Source organism: Panthera leo, chromosome E3 (genome assembly GCF_018350215.1).
Source record: "Panthera leo isolate Ple1 chromosome E3, P.leo_Ple1_pat1.1, whole genome shotgun sequence".
Classification (NCBI taxonomy): domain Eukaryota; kingdom Metazoa; phylum Chordata; class Mammalia; order Carnivora; family Felidae; genus Panthera; species Panthera leo.
The window spans coordinates 28,960,766-28,980,096 of NC_056694.1; the positions used below are offsets into that span (position 1 = coordinate 28,960,766).

The 19,331-nt window shown below is 42.4% G+C and overlaps 1 protein-coding gene across 5 annotated transcripts in view; it reads right to left on the bottom strand.

Moving 5' to 3' along the window:
- Positions 1–15,148, bottom strand: part of RRN3 (RRN3 homolog, RNA polymerase I transcription factor) — a 30,796-nt gene extending 15,648 nt beyond the window's left edge. For all 5 annotated transcript variants that reach the window (XR_006197768.1, XM_042922031.1, XM_042922030.1 and 2 more), the window contains exons 1-9: positions 15,023–15,148; positions 13,631–13,736; positions 12,799–12,855; positions 7,138–7,227; positions 6,899–7,028; positions 6,431–6,490; positions 5,788–5,851; positions 4,894–4,963; positions 997–1,095 (exon numbers count right to left, since the gene is read on the bottom strand). Coding sequence is in view for 4 of the 5 variants with exons in the window: in XM_042922031.1 (XP_042777965.1) it covers positions 997–1,095; positions 4,894–4,963; positions 5,788–5,851; positions 6,431–6,490; positions 6,899–7,028; positions 7,138–7,227; positions 12,799–12,855; positions 13,631–13,736; positions 15,023–15,111 (765 nt within the window). In the remaining variant the exon portion in view is untranslated. The remainder of the gene's footprint in view (positions 1–996; positions 1,096–4,893; positions 4,964–5,787; positions 5,852–6,430; positions 6,491–6,898; positions 7,029–7,137; positions 7,228–12,798; positions 12,856–13,630; positions 13,737–15,022) is intronic.
- Positions 15,149–19,331: the final 4,183 nt, after the last annotated feature.

Sequence of the window (19,331 nt, forward strand, 5' to 3'; positions counted from 1 at the left end):
AAAATATCAACCACAGCTCACCCTACTGAGTGAACCCTGCCTGCTTCCAGATCCTCCCTGGGTATCCGTACCCGGTTTCCCGCCCACTTCCGATCACACTCCCTCTCTCCTGTCCTAAACAGCATCACCGCACAGGTTTGCTCCCAGTCCCCTACCTGCAGCCACCACTGCTTGCTGAGTATTCTCCCCCTGGCTCCGCAGCCGCACCCCGATCCACCCAAATATGGAACTCCTTCCTCTTCCGACCTCCTCCTGACCATCCTCCTTACCACTAACGGCCACGCCACACTCTATTCCACAGAGAGCTACCTTTCTCTTACCCTCGACTTCCGGTCCAGTCTCCAGGACCAGTTCTCACCTTTCCTCCCCGGTGCCACTAGAACCCACCACTGTCACTTATTCCCTCTGCACTCCACTGCAGGCCTTTTTAAAAAAGCGTGTAAAGAATTCAACATTACTTCGTTAGGAATGCCTTCCTGATCCCCTCACTTACATCAGGTTCTCCAGCACATAACGATGCATGTATTCCATTTATAGCATTTGCCGCAACTACACTTTTTTTTTTTTTAACGTTTATTTATGAGAGAGAGACAGAGCACAAGCAGAGGAGGGGCAGAGACAGAGGGAGACACAGAATCCGAAGCAGGCTCCAGGCTCTGAGTTGTCAGCACGGAACCCGACGTGGGGCTCAAACTCACAAACCGTGAGATCATGACCTGAGCCGAAGTTGGATGCTTAACCGACTGAGCCACCCGGGTGCCCCACAACTGTACTTTCACGTGTGCATGACCATCTAATTAATGCCTCATTCCCCAACCACGAGATGCAACTGTCTACAACCACCAGCACATCCATCAAGTTTAAGAAACATTCAAAGAAATGAATCAAAGGTGGAAATGTGGATTCTTCCCCACTGCTGCTACTACTGCTTCACGTACTACTATATATATTTAACAAATGCAAATCAAGGAGAAAAACAGATTACCAGATACTTACATCCAACTTGAGTAACTTTTCAATCACAAGCTCCAGAATTTCATGCCTCAAGGTTGGAAAATATACACTAATCCTTAGCAAGTTATGAACATAACATTCCTAAAACATAAAAAGACAAAACATTTCAACAGAGAATAAATGTTTCGTAATTAGGTAAGCAAAACCTCAATTACACGATCTTTAGTTTCTTTTTAAGAGAAAGAGAGAGGGAGCGTAAGCAGGGGAGGAGCTGGGTGGGGGGAGAGAGAGGGAGAAAGAGAGAGAATCCCAAGCAGGCTCCATGAAATCAGCACAGACCGACATGGGTTCGAACCCACAAACCACGAGATCATGACCTGAGCCAAAACCAAGAGCCGGGCATTTTACTAACTGAGCTACCCAGCTCCCCCACAACCTTCAGTTTCAATTAAACAGAAAAAAAATAGACTATCCAGCAACACAGAAACTATGCTGTTTATCTATACAATGTTCAGTATAATTAATCTAATCACCCCCCAGTGAACTAAATTTGTGATCTGTACACTTCTACAAGTGTTTTCTTTAGAAAAGTTTGAGATAAAATTCATACACAAATCATCCATTTAAAATGTACAATTCAACACTTTTTAGCATATTCACTTGTGTAACTGTCCCCATAATCAATTTTAGAACATTCTCATCACCCTAAAAAGGAACACTGTACCTTTTGTCTAACGTGTATTTATTTGTGAGAGGGAAAAAGTGAGCAAGCACACGTGCAGGGGGAAGGGCAGAGAGGGAGGGGGACAGAGGATCTGAAGAGCATTCTGTGCTGACAGTAGACAGGGGCTTGAACTTATGAGCCATGAGATCATGACCTGAGCAAAGGTCAGCTGCTTAAATGACTGAGCCACCCAGGCACCCCAACACTGTATCTTTTAGTCATGTACCTCCCCCCAGCCCTAAGTAACCACTAGTCTACTTTCTATGGATTTGCCTATATTCTAGATATTTCACATCAGTAGAATCTTATACTATGTGGTGTTTTAGCATGCCTTCAAGGTTCACTTATTTTGTAGCAAGTAAACCACTCCGTTTTAGTGCCAAGTAATATTCCACTGTATGGACATAATACAACACTTGTTTATTCATCAGCCCATAAACATTTGCTTATTTCTGTATTTTGGCTGTGATGAACAATGCTGCTTTTGAATATTCACGTAAAGCTCTGTGTAGACACATGGTCTCTTTCCTCTCGGACAGACACTTCTCAGCGGAAATGATGGGTCACGTGGCAATGTTTAACCTTTCTAAGCAACTGCCAAGATGGTTTTCCAAAGCAGTTCTACCACCTACTGTCTACACCCGCACCAGCAATGTGGTGAAGGTTCTGACTTCTCCCCGTCCCCACGAATTGTCACTGAGTATTGCCATCCTAGCGGGTATGAAATGAGATCTCTTTACTAAAGGTTTTGACTTGTGTTTTCCTGACAGCCAGTGATTCACATGTTCACTGACCATTTGTACATGGATTCTGGAGAAATATCCATTCAGATCTTTTGCCCATTTTTAAATTGGGTTATTTGCCTTTTCATTATTGAAATACTAAGAATTCTTTATATATTCTATTTTAAGTTTATTTATTTTCAGAGAAAGAGCAAACACCAGTAAGGGAGGGGCAGAGAGAGATGGAAAGAGAGAATCCCAAGCAGACTCTACAGTCAGTGCAGAACCCCACTCTGGGCTCAAACTCACAATTCAATAAATCATGACCTGAGCCAGAACCAAGAACCAGACACTTAACCGACTGAGCCACTCAGGCACCCCAACAGTTCGTCGTATATTCTCGATATACTCCTTGATACAATTCGTGATTTGCAAGCCCGCTGTTTGATTTTCACTTGCTTGAAGGTGTCCAATGAAAGAAACACAAATGTTTAATTTTAATCAAATCCAACTTGTCTGGTTTTCTGTGGCTGCTTGTGCTTCAGGCATCCTATCTAGAAACTGTTGCCTGATTTCAAGTCACAAAAATGTTCACCTAGGTGTTCTTCTGAGAGCTGTTTTTAGCTTACATTTAGGTCTTTCATTTGTTCTGTTTATGGGAGAGCAGGGGGCTCTGCTCTACCCCATTCTTTGCATGTAGATTTCCACTTGTCCCACAACCATTTGTGGAAGAGATCATTCTTTTCCCCATTAAACTGCTTTGGACAAATGGCTTGTGTGCATTGATCTTACATTTTATAACTAGGCTGAACTCACTTTAGTTCTAATAGTGCTCATGAGGAATCTTTAGGATTTTTCTAAATGTTAAGATCATGTCATCACAAATAAAGACAGTTTTACTTCTTTCCAATCTGGATGCCTTTTCCCTTTCTTGCCTAGCTTCCCTTGCTAGAAGAACCTCCAGTCCACGCTGAACAAAAATGGCAAAAACAGGGGCTCCTGGGTGGCTCTGTCGGTTGAGCATGTGATTCTTGATTTCAGCTCAGGTCATGCTATCACAGTTCATGGGTTCAAGCCCCGAGTTGGGCTCTGGTGTGGAGCATGCTTAGGATATTATCTCTCTCTCCACCCCACCCCCCTACCTCTCTGTCCCTCCCCCTCTCATGCTCTCACTCTCCCTCAAAATTAAACTTTGAGGCACCTGGGTGGCTCAGTCAGTCAAATGTCCAACTCTTGGTTTTGGCTCAGGTCATGATCTTACGATTTTGTGAGCTTGAGCCCCACATGGGGCTCTGTGCTGCCAGCACAGAGACTGCTTAGGATTCTCTCTCTCCCTCTCTCTTTCTGCCCCTCCCCCCACCCTCACACTGTCTCTCTCTCTCTCTCTCTCTCTCAAAAATAAAAGTAAATAAATACATAAGCAAAAATTTTTTAAAAGGGGGCAAAAGCAGACATCCTTGTTTTGTTCCTCATCATAAGGAAAAGCTTACAATTGTTCACCATTGAGTGGGATATTATGAGTTTTCATAGGTGCCTTTTCTCAGGCTGAAACAGTCCCCTTCTGTTTTTGTCATGAAAAGGTTTTAGTGTCTGTCAAATGCCTTTCTGCATCAGGTGAGATGATCATGTGGTCGCTATCATCTGTTCTATTGACATGGTCATTATATTAACTGATCTTAACAAATATTACATAAACCATGAATTCCTAGGATAAATTTCACGTGGGCATAATGCATACTCCTTTTATGCTGCTAAACACAGTTTTCTACTGTGTTGAGAATTTATCTATATTAGTAAGAGATGCAAGGTTTATAATATTCCACTTGAAAGTGACTATCACAAGCATTAGCAAAATTTATTAACTCCTTATTTAATACTTAGAATACTATTTTTGACAGACAGAGCATGTGTGCACGTGCACATGTGAGCAGGGGAGGGAGAAAGAAAATCTCAAGCAGGCTCCATGCTCAGCGTGGAGCCCCACTCAGGGCTCAATCTCATGACCACAAGATCATGACCTGAGCCACAAATCAAAAGTCAGACATTTAACCAACTGAGCCACCCAAGCATACCTTATAATACCTTATTTAGAAAACAGTAAGCTATGCTTAGAAGGAAACCACTATTCATTACTGAAAACCACAGATCATCTAAATATTACACAAAAACTTAAAAATTCATCCATAGAAACTTCTGCCTTTATGTTCAAATAAGGCATGTTTATAACTGGTAATACATAAACTATTACCTTCTAGTAATTATTATCTGTATAATCATTAAGCCTATCCAGATATTTCTGAAACAGACTCTGCCCTTGACTTGCGTCAGGGAAAAAGGCATTGGGGATCCACAGTCAGTTCCTAAGAAAGGAATTTGAGTCAGGTTCTTAGTCTTGCGTTTAATGTATAAGACAACTGGTAAGAAAAACACATAACATCACCTAAAAGTAACTTACAACTTTTCTGTTATTTCTCCCATGAAAAGATTTCTTACCAAGGTTCTCTCGGATTTTCGAACAAATGGAAATTTTTCCACCAATATTGGCATAAGAAACCACGGTGTCCTAAAAAAACAAAAGGAAATCAACCAATCCATGTTGACTGGACTTTCTTGGAAGGTAACATTTCCATTCTAAGAGCAAATATGAAGGCAAAAGGTAAATGGTAATCAACTATCTCAAGTAAATGGAAACTAAATGCATAGCTTCAGAGAAAACCTATGATAACTTAGGGGAATATAACCTTCCATCAACTTTGGTATCAACAGCAAGTTAAAGGGGGATTCTTAGTTCTACAAAAGCAATAGAGTTTCAGTTTAAAACTTAAAACGTTTCCCACTGCGTGCCCATGTATTACTTTAAAAACAAGAAAAAATTATCAACTTAGGTAATTTTTAAGTTAGTAAATAATAAACTTACAAAGGGAACTTGAAGTCCACTCCCCCCAAAAGAAACCTAAGCTTCTCTTAAAACTGTAATTTTTAAAAAATTAATATGTAATGAACCATACTGGAATTGCAATTTTTATTTATATGGCATGACACGGGGATTGCTCACTGAAAATTTTTGGACATAGTATCTGTTGAAGATAAAAGCAGAATTTCAACCACCACTATACAAACTTTGGAAGAGAGTCTGCGTACAAGTTTTAAATAATTTAAATAATACTAATTAAGTTACTAATTCTTAAATAATTTAAACAACTAAAGACAACGAAGAGAACTATAATGCCATTTTTTTGTAGAATGTGATGTTGACAAAGCCTACAGAAACATGTAGCATACAACCTGAGCTTTGATGCTATGAACGTAGTAATTTTCTACTAATTGGTTATCATTTTCTTGAGACTTCAAGACCCTGATTCAAAAAAAAATTAACAGGATACTCACGATGGGACATATCTTGCTATTATTTGCAAGGCTCTGTGACAGGTGTCAAAAGTGGCAGGAAGATCTACAAGTAGAAAAGTAAGAGTATGAGCATAACAATAAAACTGAAACCTGAGAAGTTACAAAATTTTTTTTAAGTTTATGTATTTACTTTGGGGGGGGGGGGGAGGGGACGGGCAGAGGGAGAGGGAGAGATAGAATCCCAAGCAGGCTCCGCACTGTCAGCGTGGAGCCCGATGTGGGGCTCAAACTCATGAACCATGAGATCATGACCTGAGCCGAAACCCAAGAGTCGGATGCCCAAACGACTGAGCCACCCAGGCGTCCCCAAAAGTTACGTATTTTAAGCTAAAAACACCCGCTAACCAAAACTGAATCATTTACCAGCCAAATGTTAACTTGGAAGGTTTTTCTCTAACACCAACTATCACTGCAGACTAAGTGGATTAGTTAAATAAGTAATGCACTGAGGGCAGCTGATCAGACGTTCTCGCTGAAGGTCACAAAAAAATTCCATCGGAGGTTGCCATCTGCTGCTGCCTACCCATTAGAACAGCTCCTGGCCTCACCCAGTGTTTTAACATTGAGCACACATTCTCTAAGACACAGGCAGGTCCCTTGCTTTAATCTTCTTGATACTTACTATCATCTTCGTCATCGGAATCCGAAACATCTACGTCACCTTCTTTAATGACCACTCGTGCTTTGTGAGGGAAAAACAAAATACGTTATTCTTTTTGTCACTGACCTAAACAATCAACAGCTACACAAGAAAGTGATTTTTTCCACTGTGCAAACTTAGTACAGTAATTAAATTTACAGCCAAAAAAAAAAGTCAATACAGTTAAAGCTAAAATTTCTGAGTTCTAAGACTCCATTAGAATCTCATTAAGGTAAATTCCAACCCATAAAACAAACAAACAAACAAAAACACAGCAACAAATCCAGATGCTTCTACAGACATCATTATAGAGAACAGACATGCACCAAAACTACTAACATGCAGCTCAGAATTTTCCATGTTGGCACAATCCCCACAGTGTTCCAAGAAGTATTTTAGTAATAGGGTACTTAAAAAATGAAAAATCAAAGAAAGCAAAGAACCACTTACGAGGTACAAAATGAGAAACAATCATGCTGAGACATGGTCTAAGGAAGACAGTCTGTGCTGATACAAGATTACCAAGAAAAGCCAAATACTCCTCCACCACCGTCTGACTTCTGTTTAACCACTGCAATCTCTACAGGTGGGAGGAAGAGAAAGATAAAAGAAACATGTTACTGATACAACATATTGTTTCCAGAGTATTGAAATCACATACTAGTCAGTAAAATAAATGGTAAACTTACCAATAAAATATTGATAAGCTGCTCAAAGTCTTTAGTCAAGTACATGATGGAAGAACGGAATTCTAACAGCCAGTTAATGATTTGGTCATCCTTAAGGCAAACAAAGAAAAGCGTTTTCAAAATCACAAATCCTCTAAAATAACTGGAGGTAATACCTACCTTGCACTAGACATCTACCAATAGTATTTAAATTAGGAGAAAAAAGTCACAAACTTGCACTAAAGCCAAAACTGGAATGAAAATGTCTTAATTTGTATCAAAACAAAAGAACATTACATTTTCTGATTTTAAAAAGTAACGCAGGGATGCATTCGTGGCTCAGTCAGATAAGTGTCTGGCTCTTGATTTTGGCTCAGGTCATGATCTCGCGGTTTGTGGGATCGAGCCCCCCTGTTGACTCTGTGCTGACAGCATGGAGCCTGCTTGAGATTCTCTCTCTCCCTCTCTCTCTACCCCTCCGCTACCTGCGCACACGCTCTCTCCCAAAATAAGTAATAAACTTAAAAAAAAGATGTGCTTTATAAAAATGATGGCTCCAGTACGTCATAAAACATTTTTCAGGCAATAAAATTCCTGTTCATAGTAACTTTTAGTGACATGGGAAAAATCTCTAAATAAAAAGAAAACAAGCCATGTCTAAAATATGCTATCAGTTAGATAAATATAAAATATCAACTATAAGGACACCTGGCCGGCTCAGTTGGTAGAACATGCAACTCTTGATCTCAACGTTGTGAGTTCAAGCCCCATGTTGGGCATAAAGCCTACTTAAAATAATAAATAAAAATAAAAATAAAAATAAAAATAAAAAGCTTTAGGGCACATGAATGGTTCACTGGGTTAAGCATCGGACTTTAGCTCAGGTCATGATCTCATGGTTTGTGAGTTTGAGCCCTGCATCAGGTGAGCTCAAGCCCCACTTCTGGTGAACTCGAGCCCTACTTTGAGTAAGCCCCGCTTCTCTCTCTCCCACTTTGCACCTCATAGGATTCCCTTTCTCTCTCTCTCTCTCTCTCTCTGTCCCTTGCTCACTTGCACCCTGCCCCCGCTCTCTAAAAATATAATAAAAATAATAAATTAAATATATATATATAAATATATTGTTTGTATTAACACATACACACAACATACATAAAAAACTAAGACCCTCCAATTTTGAAAGAAATGGTTAATGCTGATTAAGACTCAACACAAAAGGGGCACCTAGGTGGTTGTCAGTTAAGCATCTGACTTTGGCTCAGGTCATGATCTCACAGTTCATGGGAGCGAGCCCTGCAATGGGCTCTGTGCTGATAGCTCTAAGCCTGGAGCCTGAAGCCTGCTTCGGATTCTATGTCTCCCTATCTCTCTGTCCCTCCCCTGTTCACGTGCTCTCACTCAAAAATAAACATTAAAAGTTAAAAAAAAATAAAGACTCCACCCGAGAAACGGACAAATACACAAAAGCAATGCGTTATAACCGTAACAGTAGACTGTTAATAGACAGTACTGTACTTACAGTAATTATGAGCAAGCGAGGGAGGGGCAGAGAGAGGGAGACACAGAATCCGAGGCAGGCTCCAGGCTCTGAGCTGTCGGCACAGAACCCAAAGGGGGCTCGAACCTACAGACCACAAGATCATGACCTGAGCTGAAGTCAAACACCCAACCAACTGAGCCACCCAAGTGCCCCACTTCTAGTGATAGATTTTTACAGACAATATTGTACCTACAGTGATAAACCATCAACAGACAGGGCTGTACCTGCTGTTACAGACTGATATTGACAGGGAGTATCGTTCAGCAGGAAGATGCCAGGCACCAGGCACGGTGCTCAATACCATGCGTCTGCATCTTTTACTAATCCTAACAATGCTGAAAATGGACTCCTGGTATCCCCATTTTATAGTTGAGGAAGCCGAGACTAAGAGAAATGAATAAGCAACCTGCCCATTCAAGAGGCTAATAAAGAGGGGCGCCTGGGTGCCTCAGTTTGTTAGGCGACTGACTTCGGCTCAGGTCATGATCTTGAAGCTTGTTAGTTCAAGCCCCGCGTCTGGTTCTGTGCAGACAGCTCAGAGCCTGGAGCCTGCTTCAGATTCTGTCCCCCCGCGCCCCCCGCTCACGCTCTTGTGTTATCTCTGTCTCTCAATAATAATAAATAAATGTTAAAAAATTTTTTAAAAAGAAGCTAATAAAGAACCAGGTTCAAACCTATCTGTCTGGGTCACAGCCTATGCTCCATCCCCTGTCCCACAATCCCTTGCTCCATTCAGGAGCTCACCACCTCTTCCCCACCTTCATCCCACCATTGACTGCTTTCCACGTGCTATTTGTGAGGAACTTCATTGAGACTATTTCCTGATGAAACCCCAAGTAAGCTGGCAGTAAAATAACAAATCACAACTCGCTTGCACTATGGTAATTTCATATGTCCACCACCATTAAGGATAAGTTAATGGTGGCTCACCAAGGTCTGAGGCAGTGAAGACAAACTAAGTTAGGTGCAAATAAAAATACATGAACTCTATCCTATCCCTGTTCCACACACACACACACACACACACACACACACACACACACACATAGTGCAAAAAAATTATAAAGATAACATTTAAAAAGCTCCATTTTCTTAAGTAACCTAATCACAGTCCTTGGTGCTTTAGTACTGAACCATTATTAGAAGCAAATTGCTTCCAACACTCTCTGAACTAACATAGACACAACTGATGCATTTCTTAGTATGCCAAGACACCAAGAAGTGCTGGTAAAAAAAATTACAGCGGGACACAAAGAAAATGGCCCCTGGAACCTACAGAAGAACACAAGGATAAGGGAAAGCTTGAGACAGCGCCACTTCTGCTGTCAGTCTCTGGTAGCTACATCCTCACAGAGGGACAAGCACGTATTCAGAAAACCAATAGTACAGCTATGGCTAGAGTAGATGGTAAGCAAGCCAACAGATAAATCTGGGAATCGAGGAGGGGCCAGATAAATGACGGAAGTCCTTGTAAGTCAGATTTGTAACTAGAAAGATCTATTAGAAGGGTGGGAAATGGAGCGAACCAACACCTATGTGCTTAGAGAGAACCAAGGAAAATTCCAGTAAAGAGGACACTTCAGCTGGATCTTAAAGAGTAGGAGTTTAGTAGGTAAAGCAATAACAACAGTGAACACTAATACAGTAATCACCGTGCCAGGTACTATTCTAAGATTTTAACACATACTAACTCATTTAATCCTTACAACCATTCCCCGAGTACGTGACACCACTGGTTCCCATCTTACAGATGGGGGCACTGAGGCACGGAAGTGCAGTAAATCTGCCCTCAGCCACAAAGCCAGCATGGGAGGGGAGGCCATGTAGCCAGAGCCCATGCTCAAATAGATAGCAAATAAAGCAGATACAGAGGACCTCTCCCAGCCACGAAGAAAAGGCACGTGCAAAGAGATAAAGATGAAAAGAAGTAATGCTCCACGTGAGTTGTAGAGATTACCTAAATTAATTTAATTAAATTTTAAAAAGCTGAAAAGAGGCAAATTCATGGAATAAAGTATCTAGTGAGGACTGAACACAGAAACAATGTCGCAGACCATGCTAAGAAGCTGGTTCTGTATGAAAAAGGCATGAAGTTTTCTGGCAGGATGGTGCCCTATTTTAGAGATGCCTTAGGCTGCACTGTGGAGGGTAAAATTGGTGGGGGGTGGAGGTGGGGGTGAGGGGTAATGTGACACAGAGGAGAAGTGGAACCTAGGTAAGCTAAAGGAATTAAGGGAAGAATCCAGACAAAAAAGCACCAACAATGCAAGAAGCCTTTAAGGATATTTTTTTTTTTCCCAAAGGCCCTGGTAAATCAATGGATACAAGGGGTGAGAAAGCCCCCAAGGTTCCTCGCTCAAGAATTAGGTAAGCAGTAAATCGATTAAGCACATAAAGAAGGTTGCAGAGGAATGGGTTTGGGAGAGAGAAAATGCTAAGTTTGGGGCATCAGTGTTACTTATGGGCTAGCAGTTAAAAAACCAGTCTAGGGCCCACAAGAGCCATCTGAGCTCTGGATACAAATTTGGAAGTTATGAGGACAAAGGTAAATTCCAAAGCCTAAAGGGCCTAAGGAGATCACACAGGAAGAATCTTTAGAATGAGGAAAGGGTCAAGTTTGGAAACCTAATCAACACCAAATTTAAGAACCCATCACAAGAATGATTGGACAGAAGTGATAAGAAGACCGCAAGATCCTAGAAACCAAAGGAAATTTAAGAAGTGGGCAGCCGAAGGGGCCTGGGTGGCTCAGTCGGTTAGACATCCAACTCTTGATTTCAGCTTAGAGCATGAACATGCGGTTCGTGAGTTCGCGCCCCACGCTGGCCTCCAAGCTGACAGTTCGGTCGGCCCGCTTGGGATTCTCTCCCCGCCCCCGTCCCACCCTTCCCTCTTTCTCTCTCTTTCAATAGAAACAAATAAAACCTAACAACAACAAAGTGGACAGCCAACAGTGTCAACTGCTACAAGGAATTAGTATGAGGCTTGAAAAAAAGTCCACTGAAATGAGCAGGGAAGAAACCACTAGTAATAGGTCACAGTAATCACCGCAGCGGATCTCACGGGGGATTAAAACACGCATGAGCAGTGAGAAAGTCTGAGCTGTCACCAGGAACAGTTAACAACCACAAAGCCCTTTGTGTCAGGGGCTGTTCCAAGGATTCTCGTGTATTAACTCACTGGATCCTCTAAAACGTCGGCACTTAAAATACCTCTATTGTTTTCCTGACTTTATAAAGATGAGAAACACAGGCAGTGAGTTAAACAAGCTGCCCAAGATCACACACTGGGCGACCACAGAGGAAGGATTTTATCCCAGGCAATCTGACTACCATGGCCATTCTTCCCAAAACTGGGCAAGAAGGGAAGAAAAGGGAAATGAAATTTCCTGAGTTGTGACAAGATGACAGGTATGTATTTAGAAAGGGGCACCTCTTGAACTTCTTGCACCATCTGCAAAGACGCTAAAAAGAGCAGTTGCTTGAAAGGTAAGTCATCTTTTCTTCTTGTTGTAGCAGCGGAGAGATGTGAGAGCTGCATGCGGCACAGAGGGAAGAGGCTCTAGGAAAGACGGGCCCCGGGGGCTCAGCCAGTTGAGCTCCGACTTCAGCTCAGGTCATGATCTCACGGTTCAGGAGTTCGAGCCCCACATCAGGCTCTGTGCTGACGGCTCAGCACAGAGCCTGGAGCCTGCTTCGGATTCTGTGTCTCCCTCCCTCTCTGCTCCTCACTCGCACTCTGTCTCTCCCTCTACCTCAAAAATAAACATTAAAAAAAATAAGAAAGGAAAGATAAAGCAGGGATTCTCAACCTGAGGACTACCAACATTTAGGACTTGATAATTCCTTGTTGTGGAGGGCTGCTCTGTGCATTCAGTGCTGGATGTTTCAGTGGCATCCCTGTCACCCACTCCCTAGATGCCAGTTGTACCCACTCCCTCCCCCCAGATGTGACAACCAAAAATGTCTCCAGTTCATCACCAAAAGTGCCAAGAGCAAAAGTGCTCTTGGTTGAGAACCACTGCATTAAAGTGAGGATCACACAGAGAGCCAGTTCTAGAGGATGGGATAGGACCAAACGCGCAAATTAAATCCATGCAAAATGGCAAGAACTTTGCTAATGATCAAAGATAAATTAATTACCTTTATGTCTGGATCTGACAGCTGGTTCTTCAACAACTCAAAGTCATTTGTTTCACCCTAAACAAGGACCCAAAAAAAAAAAAAAAAAGTAGTTTTGCTTGCTTCAGTTTGCTATTAAAAATCAAGAGCAGGACTTTTAATTCTTACAAAAGGAACAGCGTAACATTCACACATCAATTGTGGATTATAAAATTGTAACTACAAACATTTAAAAACTCATGTTAGTGGAACTGGACAGTTTGGAAAAAAAGAAAATGACTACTAAAAAGCTGTTCACATTCAGATCTACTTGCGTCCTGACATGTGACGATCACATTCGATACAAGACACCATCCATTTGCGTATTCGCACTTAAATGCTTATATATATGAAAACAAATATTTATATTTTCCCTCCATCGCTGCGATTTAACAGAATCACTTCTAAACTATCACAAAACCAAACCAAAAACAAACAAAAAACCAAACCCCTCTTGGAGAGCTGGTTTACTGTCCCAAAGCAATGCTTAGGTAATTCTGTCAGAAATAAAACACTCTGACCTAAGGATTTTTATTCCAGCACTTGCTAGAGTTTTTTAAAGATGCCACATAAATGGAACATTTGAAGATATGAAACCTCAGCAAAGAGGTTATCTGAGCTGACAACATCATGCTGTTATTAAAGAACTGACTTCAAACCGATTATCTAAATTCATTTTATTATGTCTACGTGGCTGTTGTATAATGGCTACAACTGTATCCTGACCCACCAAAACCAAACCTCCCTGTGTCAATTATATCTCAATTAAAGCAGGGGGCAAAAAGCCACCAAACCTCATGTTATCTCCTCTTACCTTTTTGTACTTCAACAAGACTTCTGTCACAGTCCCACCAAACCGAACGGTTTTTCTTGGAGGAGAATTGAAGAAATCATTCTCTAACGTGAGCATATCTGAAAGTCTATAGAACCAAGATAATCATACTATTACGCGCAGGGCAGAGAATAAGAAAAAATCAGAAGAGCCAACGTTTACTGAGCCAACATCATTCAGTGGGACTATCACTAAAGCCTCCTAACTGGCTTCCTTGCTTCCACTCTAACCTCCAACGTTCTTCGTTCAATGACCTAACGATCTTCCCCAAAATTGCATCATGCTATCCTACCCTCCCTGTTAGACTCTCCAAAGGTTTCCCACCTCACTTAAAATACAAATCCAAGCTCTCGGTCGGGGTCTTCAAGGTCCTACATTAGTCTGGCCCCTGCCTACCTCTGACCTCATCTCCAGCCACTTAACATACTGCAACCATAGTGTCCTTTCTATTCTTCAAACTTGCCACGCTGATTCCCATTTCTTTTGCTGTTCGCTCGCTATCAGAAACACTCATCCTCCAGATACGGACACAGCTGGACTCTCGTCTTCCCTCCAACTGAAGCTCAAATGTCAGAGAGACGATTAAAGTACCCATCCTCTCTCTCCTGGTCCCCGTTTTACCTCTTCACGGCAGATCATCACTGCCTGAAACCACCCCTTTCCGTTATTTACTGGCCTCTTCACTGTCTTTCCCTCCTGAGATTGTAAGCTCTGTTGAGAGCAGAGATGTTGTCTCTTTTGATAGACTACTGTCTCCAGGGTCTAACACAGAGTATAGGTGCTTAATAAACACCATAAATGATACTATGCTAAGTGTTTTACAAAGTTTTCTTCCTTCAAATAGAGCAGAGTAGTGGGGGGGGAGGGGGGGGGAACCACACCAGTATCCTACTAATGACTCTCAAAGCCAAACCCCAAAATGTTTTATGGGGGTTAAGGGCTTTAAAAGTGGAAGACAGACTGTTAAGAAAACGTGTATGCGGAAACAAATTTCAAACACCAACAAAAAATTAAGAGTCGGTCTGCCATTAATGATAACATTCGCCTGATGATTCAAACAGCCCAGGGAACTCTTTCCAAATCTACGTGAAGAAAAGGGAGGAATGAGGTAGTACCCAGGCCTGGGACGCTAGGCGGGAGCCCACTGGGGAGAAAAGACCCTTGAACGGAGAACAGATGCATTTTCCCAGCTCCTCTCCCACCTTTACTACCCACTTAAAGGCACGGGCTCACTCTCGAGAACTTGAGATGACCCGCTACCGTTGCTCCCAGGACTCCTTCAGCTCTGCCCCAGGCCCTGTCACATTCGCTTTCCTACCCCCGATCCTGAGCTTTGGCCCCAGATGCTCAGAAGGAAGCGTCCCGGACTCTCACCCGGTCCTCGACGCCCCCAGCGTCTTGACTGCAGACGCTGAGGCTGCCGCATCTCCCGGCAACCGCGTGTGAAGCAACGGGGCCGCCATTGGGCCCGACAAGCGCGACGACTGCGCCTCTCCCCGGAAGTCGGGGGCCTCCTAGCCGCCCCTGTGGCCCGGAAGACGTGCGCGCGAGCGGCGGCCTTCAGCCAATCAGGAGCGCCATGGGACCGCTCCGTGATTCCCGGCGGGCTAGAGCGCCGCCGAAGCTTTCTCCTCCCTGCCCTGCCTCCAGGCCCCTCCTCTCAGTTGGAGGACTTTCCCCGCCTTGCCAGGTGCGGCTGTGAGAGCGGCCAAGGCGCTGCGAGAAGAGAGATCCTTGGCAGCTCCGGCCAGCCCTGAGGGTCCCCAAGGAAGGGCAGGGACCGTTAGTGGACCCCTACTGGTCGGGTGCCACGAGTATTATCTTTTTGGAGTCAAAGCATCCCTTAGTCAAACTGAAGAAACCAAAGCTCTGGTTAACACCAGCACGCAGAGACAAGGGGCAGCCGGGATTCGACCTAGGCTGCTCCACCCAGCATCTGGGGGGGAGGGCTCTATACCCTCTGCGCTATCCTCACAGACTTTGGAACTAATCTTATCTTTGCGGAAACTGAGGTTTGACGGAGCGATTTACCCAGAAAACTCAGAGCTGAAATCAGAGAGGAGTCAGTTTTCAAGAGGCGTTAGTCCTTGAACTTAAATTTTTTTTTAATTTATTCATTAATTTTGAGACACAGAGATAGAAGGCATGAGTAGGGAAGGAGCAGAGAGAGGAGAGGAAGTGAGAATCCCAAGCAGGCGCTGCACCGCCAGTGCAGAGCCCAACGCCGAGCTCCATCCCGCAAGCTATGAGATCATGACCTGAGCTGAAATCCAGGGTCCTCAGTAGCTTAACCCAATGAGCAACCCAGGAGCCACTGAACTTACATTTTTAAGGGAGGTCCAGGGGTCCGCCAGACCTGCTGGAAGCAGGGAAGGGTCTTTTAGTATAGGGAAGGGCAGGGCCCAAGGCACGGTCGGGGGGAAGGAAGCAGAGGGAGACCCTCCCCTTAGTTTCTAAGAATGGAAAATGTTGCAACCTTTGGAAACTGTATAGAATTATCAAAAGGACATTAAGCCAGCTACAGCGACTTGTTACATATAAAGCACTGTTCGATTTTGCAACAGTGTAAAATAAGTAACTCTCTGCCAACTCTATAAGGCACCACCATTTCTTACCCCACTGGCTTAGGGTTCCTTCAGAACGTTGGGCAGAGATTTTCAGTGTCCTGAGAGCAGGGGAAATTGTACCCTAGCTCACAAAGATCCCTCAAGACACCCGTTGAAGTGGGAATCTCTTTCCCTCCATCCCCAAAGCTGAGGGGGAAAAAAAAAATCACAATTCGTTGGAACTCTCATACACTGTCAGAAGTTTAACTCTGCACCGCCAAGCAATTTGACAATTACTCATCCTTTCATTTTTTTCAAGTCTGACATGCACGAAAGAGTGTAAGTTAAGAGCTCCTGGGTGGCTCAGTGGGTTAAGCGTCCCACTCTTGATTTCAGTTCAGGTCATGAACTCATGGTTCATGAGTTCAAGTACCGCGTCAGGCTCCATCCTGACAGCGCGAAGCCTGCTTGGGATTCTCTCTCCCTCTCTCTGTTCCCCTCCCCTGCTTGTGCACTCTCTTTGTCAAAATAAACTTTAAAAAAAAGAGAGAATATAGTTAATCTAAGTTATAAAACATAATAAAATAAATACCTGTGAATGAACGTACCACCCAATTTATGAAACAGAACATTAACCCTTACTATGGAAGCTTCCTGTGTGCTCCTCCCAGGTCCCACCTTCTCCCTGCTTCCTCCTAAAGATAATTACTATCCTAACTTTTTTAAACCATTTCAACTTTTCTTTAGGTAATTACTATATATATATATATATATATATATATATATATATATGTGTGTGTGTGTGTATTCCTAAACTAAATATATGCTTTTGCTTGTCTTTCCATCATAAAATTATCTCCATTCTGCATTATACCTTCTACTGGTTCATCCCATTCCTGTTATATTAGTTGTTTCTCGCCATGTAGCATTCATCCATTATATGAATATCCCACAATTTATACTTCCATTTTCCTATCACCAACATTTAGATTATTTTTTCCTCCCCCCCCCCCCAATTATGTGCATTGCTGTGAATATGCTTCTACAGTCTCTTGAATCATGTGTGTGAAAATTTTTCCAAAGTAGAATTGTTGGCTTAGAGGGCATATAAGACATGTTGAGTTTTCCATAGTGGTTGTGCCAATATACATTCTCAGAAATATCTCCTTAAACTTGAGCACAGCTCCTTCCTTATTTTCCCAAAGCACAGTGAAGACTAAGCTTCCATGTTAAAAATTTTTCAGCGGAAGCTTCATCATAATATAAGGAAAATCTGTAAACTAAACAGCTTAATTCACTGTTGGGAGTTCTTTGATCATGTCTCTTCATTGAAGATTCTCAATTCAGTTACCCTCTTCCACGGGGCAACTCATCTTGCCTTTTTTATCCAGTCTTGCCTTCCCTGGAGTCCCATCTCTTTTGGTCTCCAGCTCTAATCTAAGAAGGTAAAGGCTGGAGCACCTGGCTGGCTCAGTCAGTAGAGCATGGGACTCTTGATCTCAGGGTCATGAGTTCAAGCCCCACATTGGGCATAGAGATTACTTCTGGAAGGGAGGGAGGGAGGGAGGGAGGGACCTCCAAATGAGTAACAGAAAGGCAAACAAGTATTAACACACAGCATGTAAAGACAGCCTTGCCCACAATGTAGTTGTTCTTATACATCACCGAGCACTGTACTTGTTCATAATTGTTCTGAGCTTCTTCATTCCAGGATGAATTTTTGCTTTACTTTCATACACCCAGAAGACCCATTAAACTGTTTTTCAGAAGAGCAGCCTTCCCCTAGAGATGAATTTTACAATCATCCCTAGAATAGTTCTGTTGGTTAAAGTTTCTTGGCCTGAAAGTAACAGAAACTATCTCAAGAGGGCTTAAGCAGAAAAGAATTTGATACTAACGATACACGGATGTCTTAAGGCAACAGAAAGTAATTTCTCATTGGGGAAGTTTGAGTCAAGTGCCCTTCTCTAACTCAATCGAGAGAGGTGAGGTCATAGTGTACCAAATGGCTTCCAATGAATACTTGCTACAGATGAGAGGTAGTTTATTTATTTTGAGAGAAAGCCCGCGTGTGCTTGAGCAGGGGAGAGGCAGAGAGAGGGAGAGAGAGAATCCCAAGCAGGCTGTGCACTGTCAGCGAAGAGCCAGACAAGGAGCTGGAACTGTGAGATCATGACCTGAGCCAAAATCAAGAGTCGGCTGCTTAACAGACTGGCCCACCTAGGCGCCCCTAACCATTTCTAAGCATAGCGCCCAGTAGTGTTAACTACATTCACAATGCTGTGCAACTACGTCCAGAATTCTTTTCATCTGAAACTTGATGCCTCTTCTGAAACAACTTCCTCTTCTCCCCTCCCCCCAGCAACCACCATTCTTTCTGTCTCTATGAATCTGATTCTGTCATATGAGAAATGTCATAGAAGTGGAATCATACACTATTTGTCTGGCTGTGACTGGCTTACTTTACTTAGCTGGATTACTTCACTTCCGTTATTCTTTTTTTCCAAATATCTGCCATGCATAGTCTTTCAGCCTGAGTTAATTATTTTAAATTATAATACAGAAATATAAAATAGAAATTTTAAATATAATATAGAAATTATAATATAGAAATATAATACAGAAATACCAAAGCATGGGACAGAAAGGGGGAAGAAATATAAAACAGCTAAAGTTTTGGGGAGTTTTGATCAAAAGTATCGTACCACCTGAAAACATGCTTTTGCCTATAATGGAAATCTCTAAAGAAAACTACCCCGATTTTAGAGCATTCTTGCATAAATAACCTACTGATACAAAGAAAGAATATAAGAAGACACTCTCAAATGAATTTTATTTGATTACCAATAAAATGTACAACCCAATCAGATTTTAAAAGCCTTGGGAAAAATAAAAATCCTTGGGAAAATGGGAAATTCATGTTCACTAAATGAAATGAACATATAAATATAAATTGTAGCATGTTACAATGCATTGATTGTGTTGACTTTTCTATTAGTTAATGAGGTCACAAAGTAACCTTAAATTCAGAGTTACATTTTCCACTGTCCGTTTCTGTGGGGACTACACTTACTTCCGTCTTCACCCAGAGTTTGTGAGGCATTATTTTCTACTTGGAATTCTCTCACAAGAAGTCT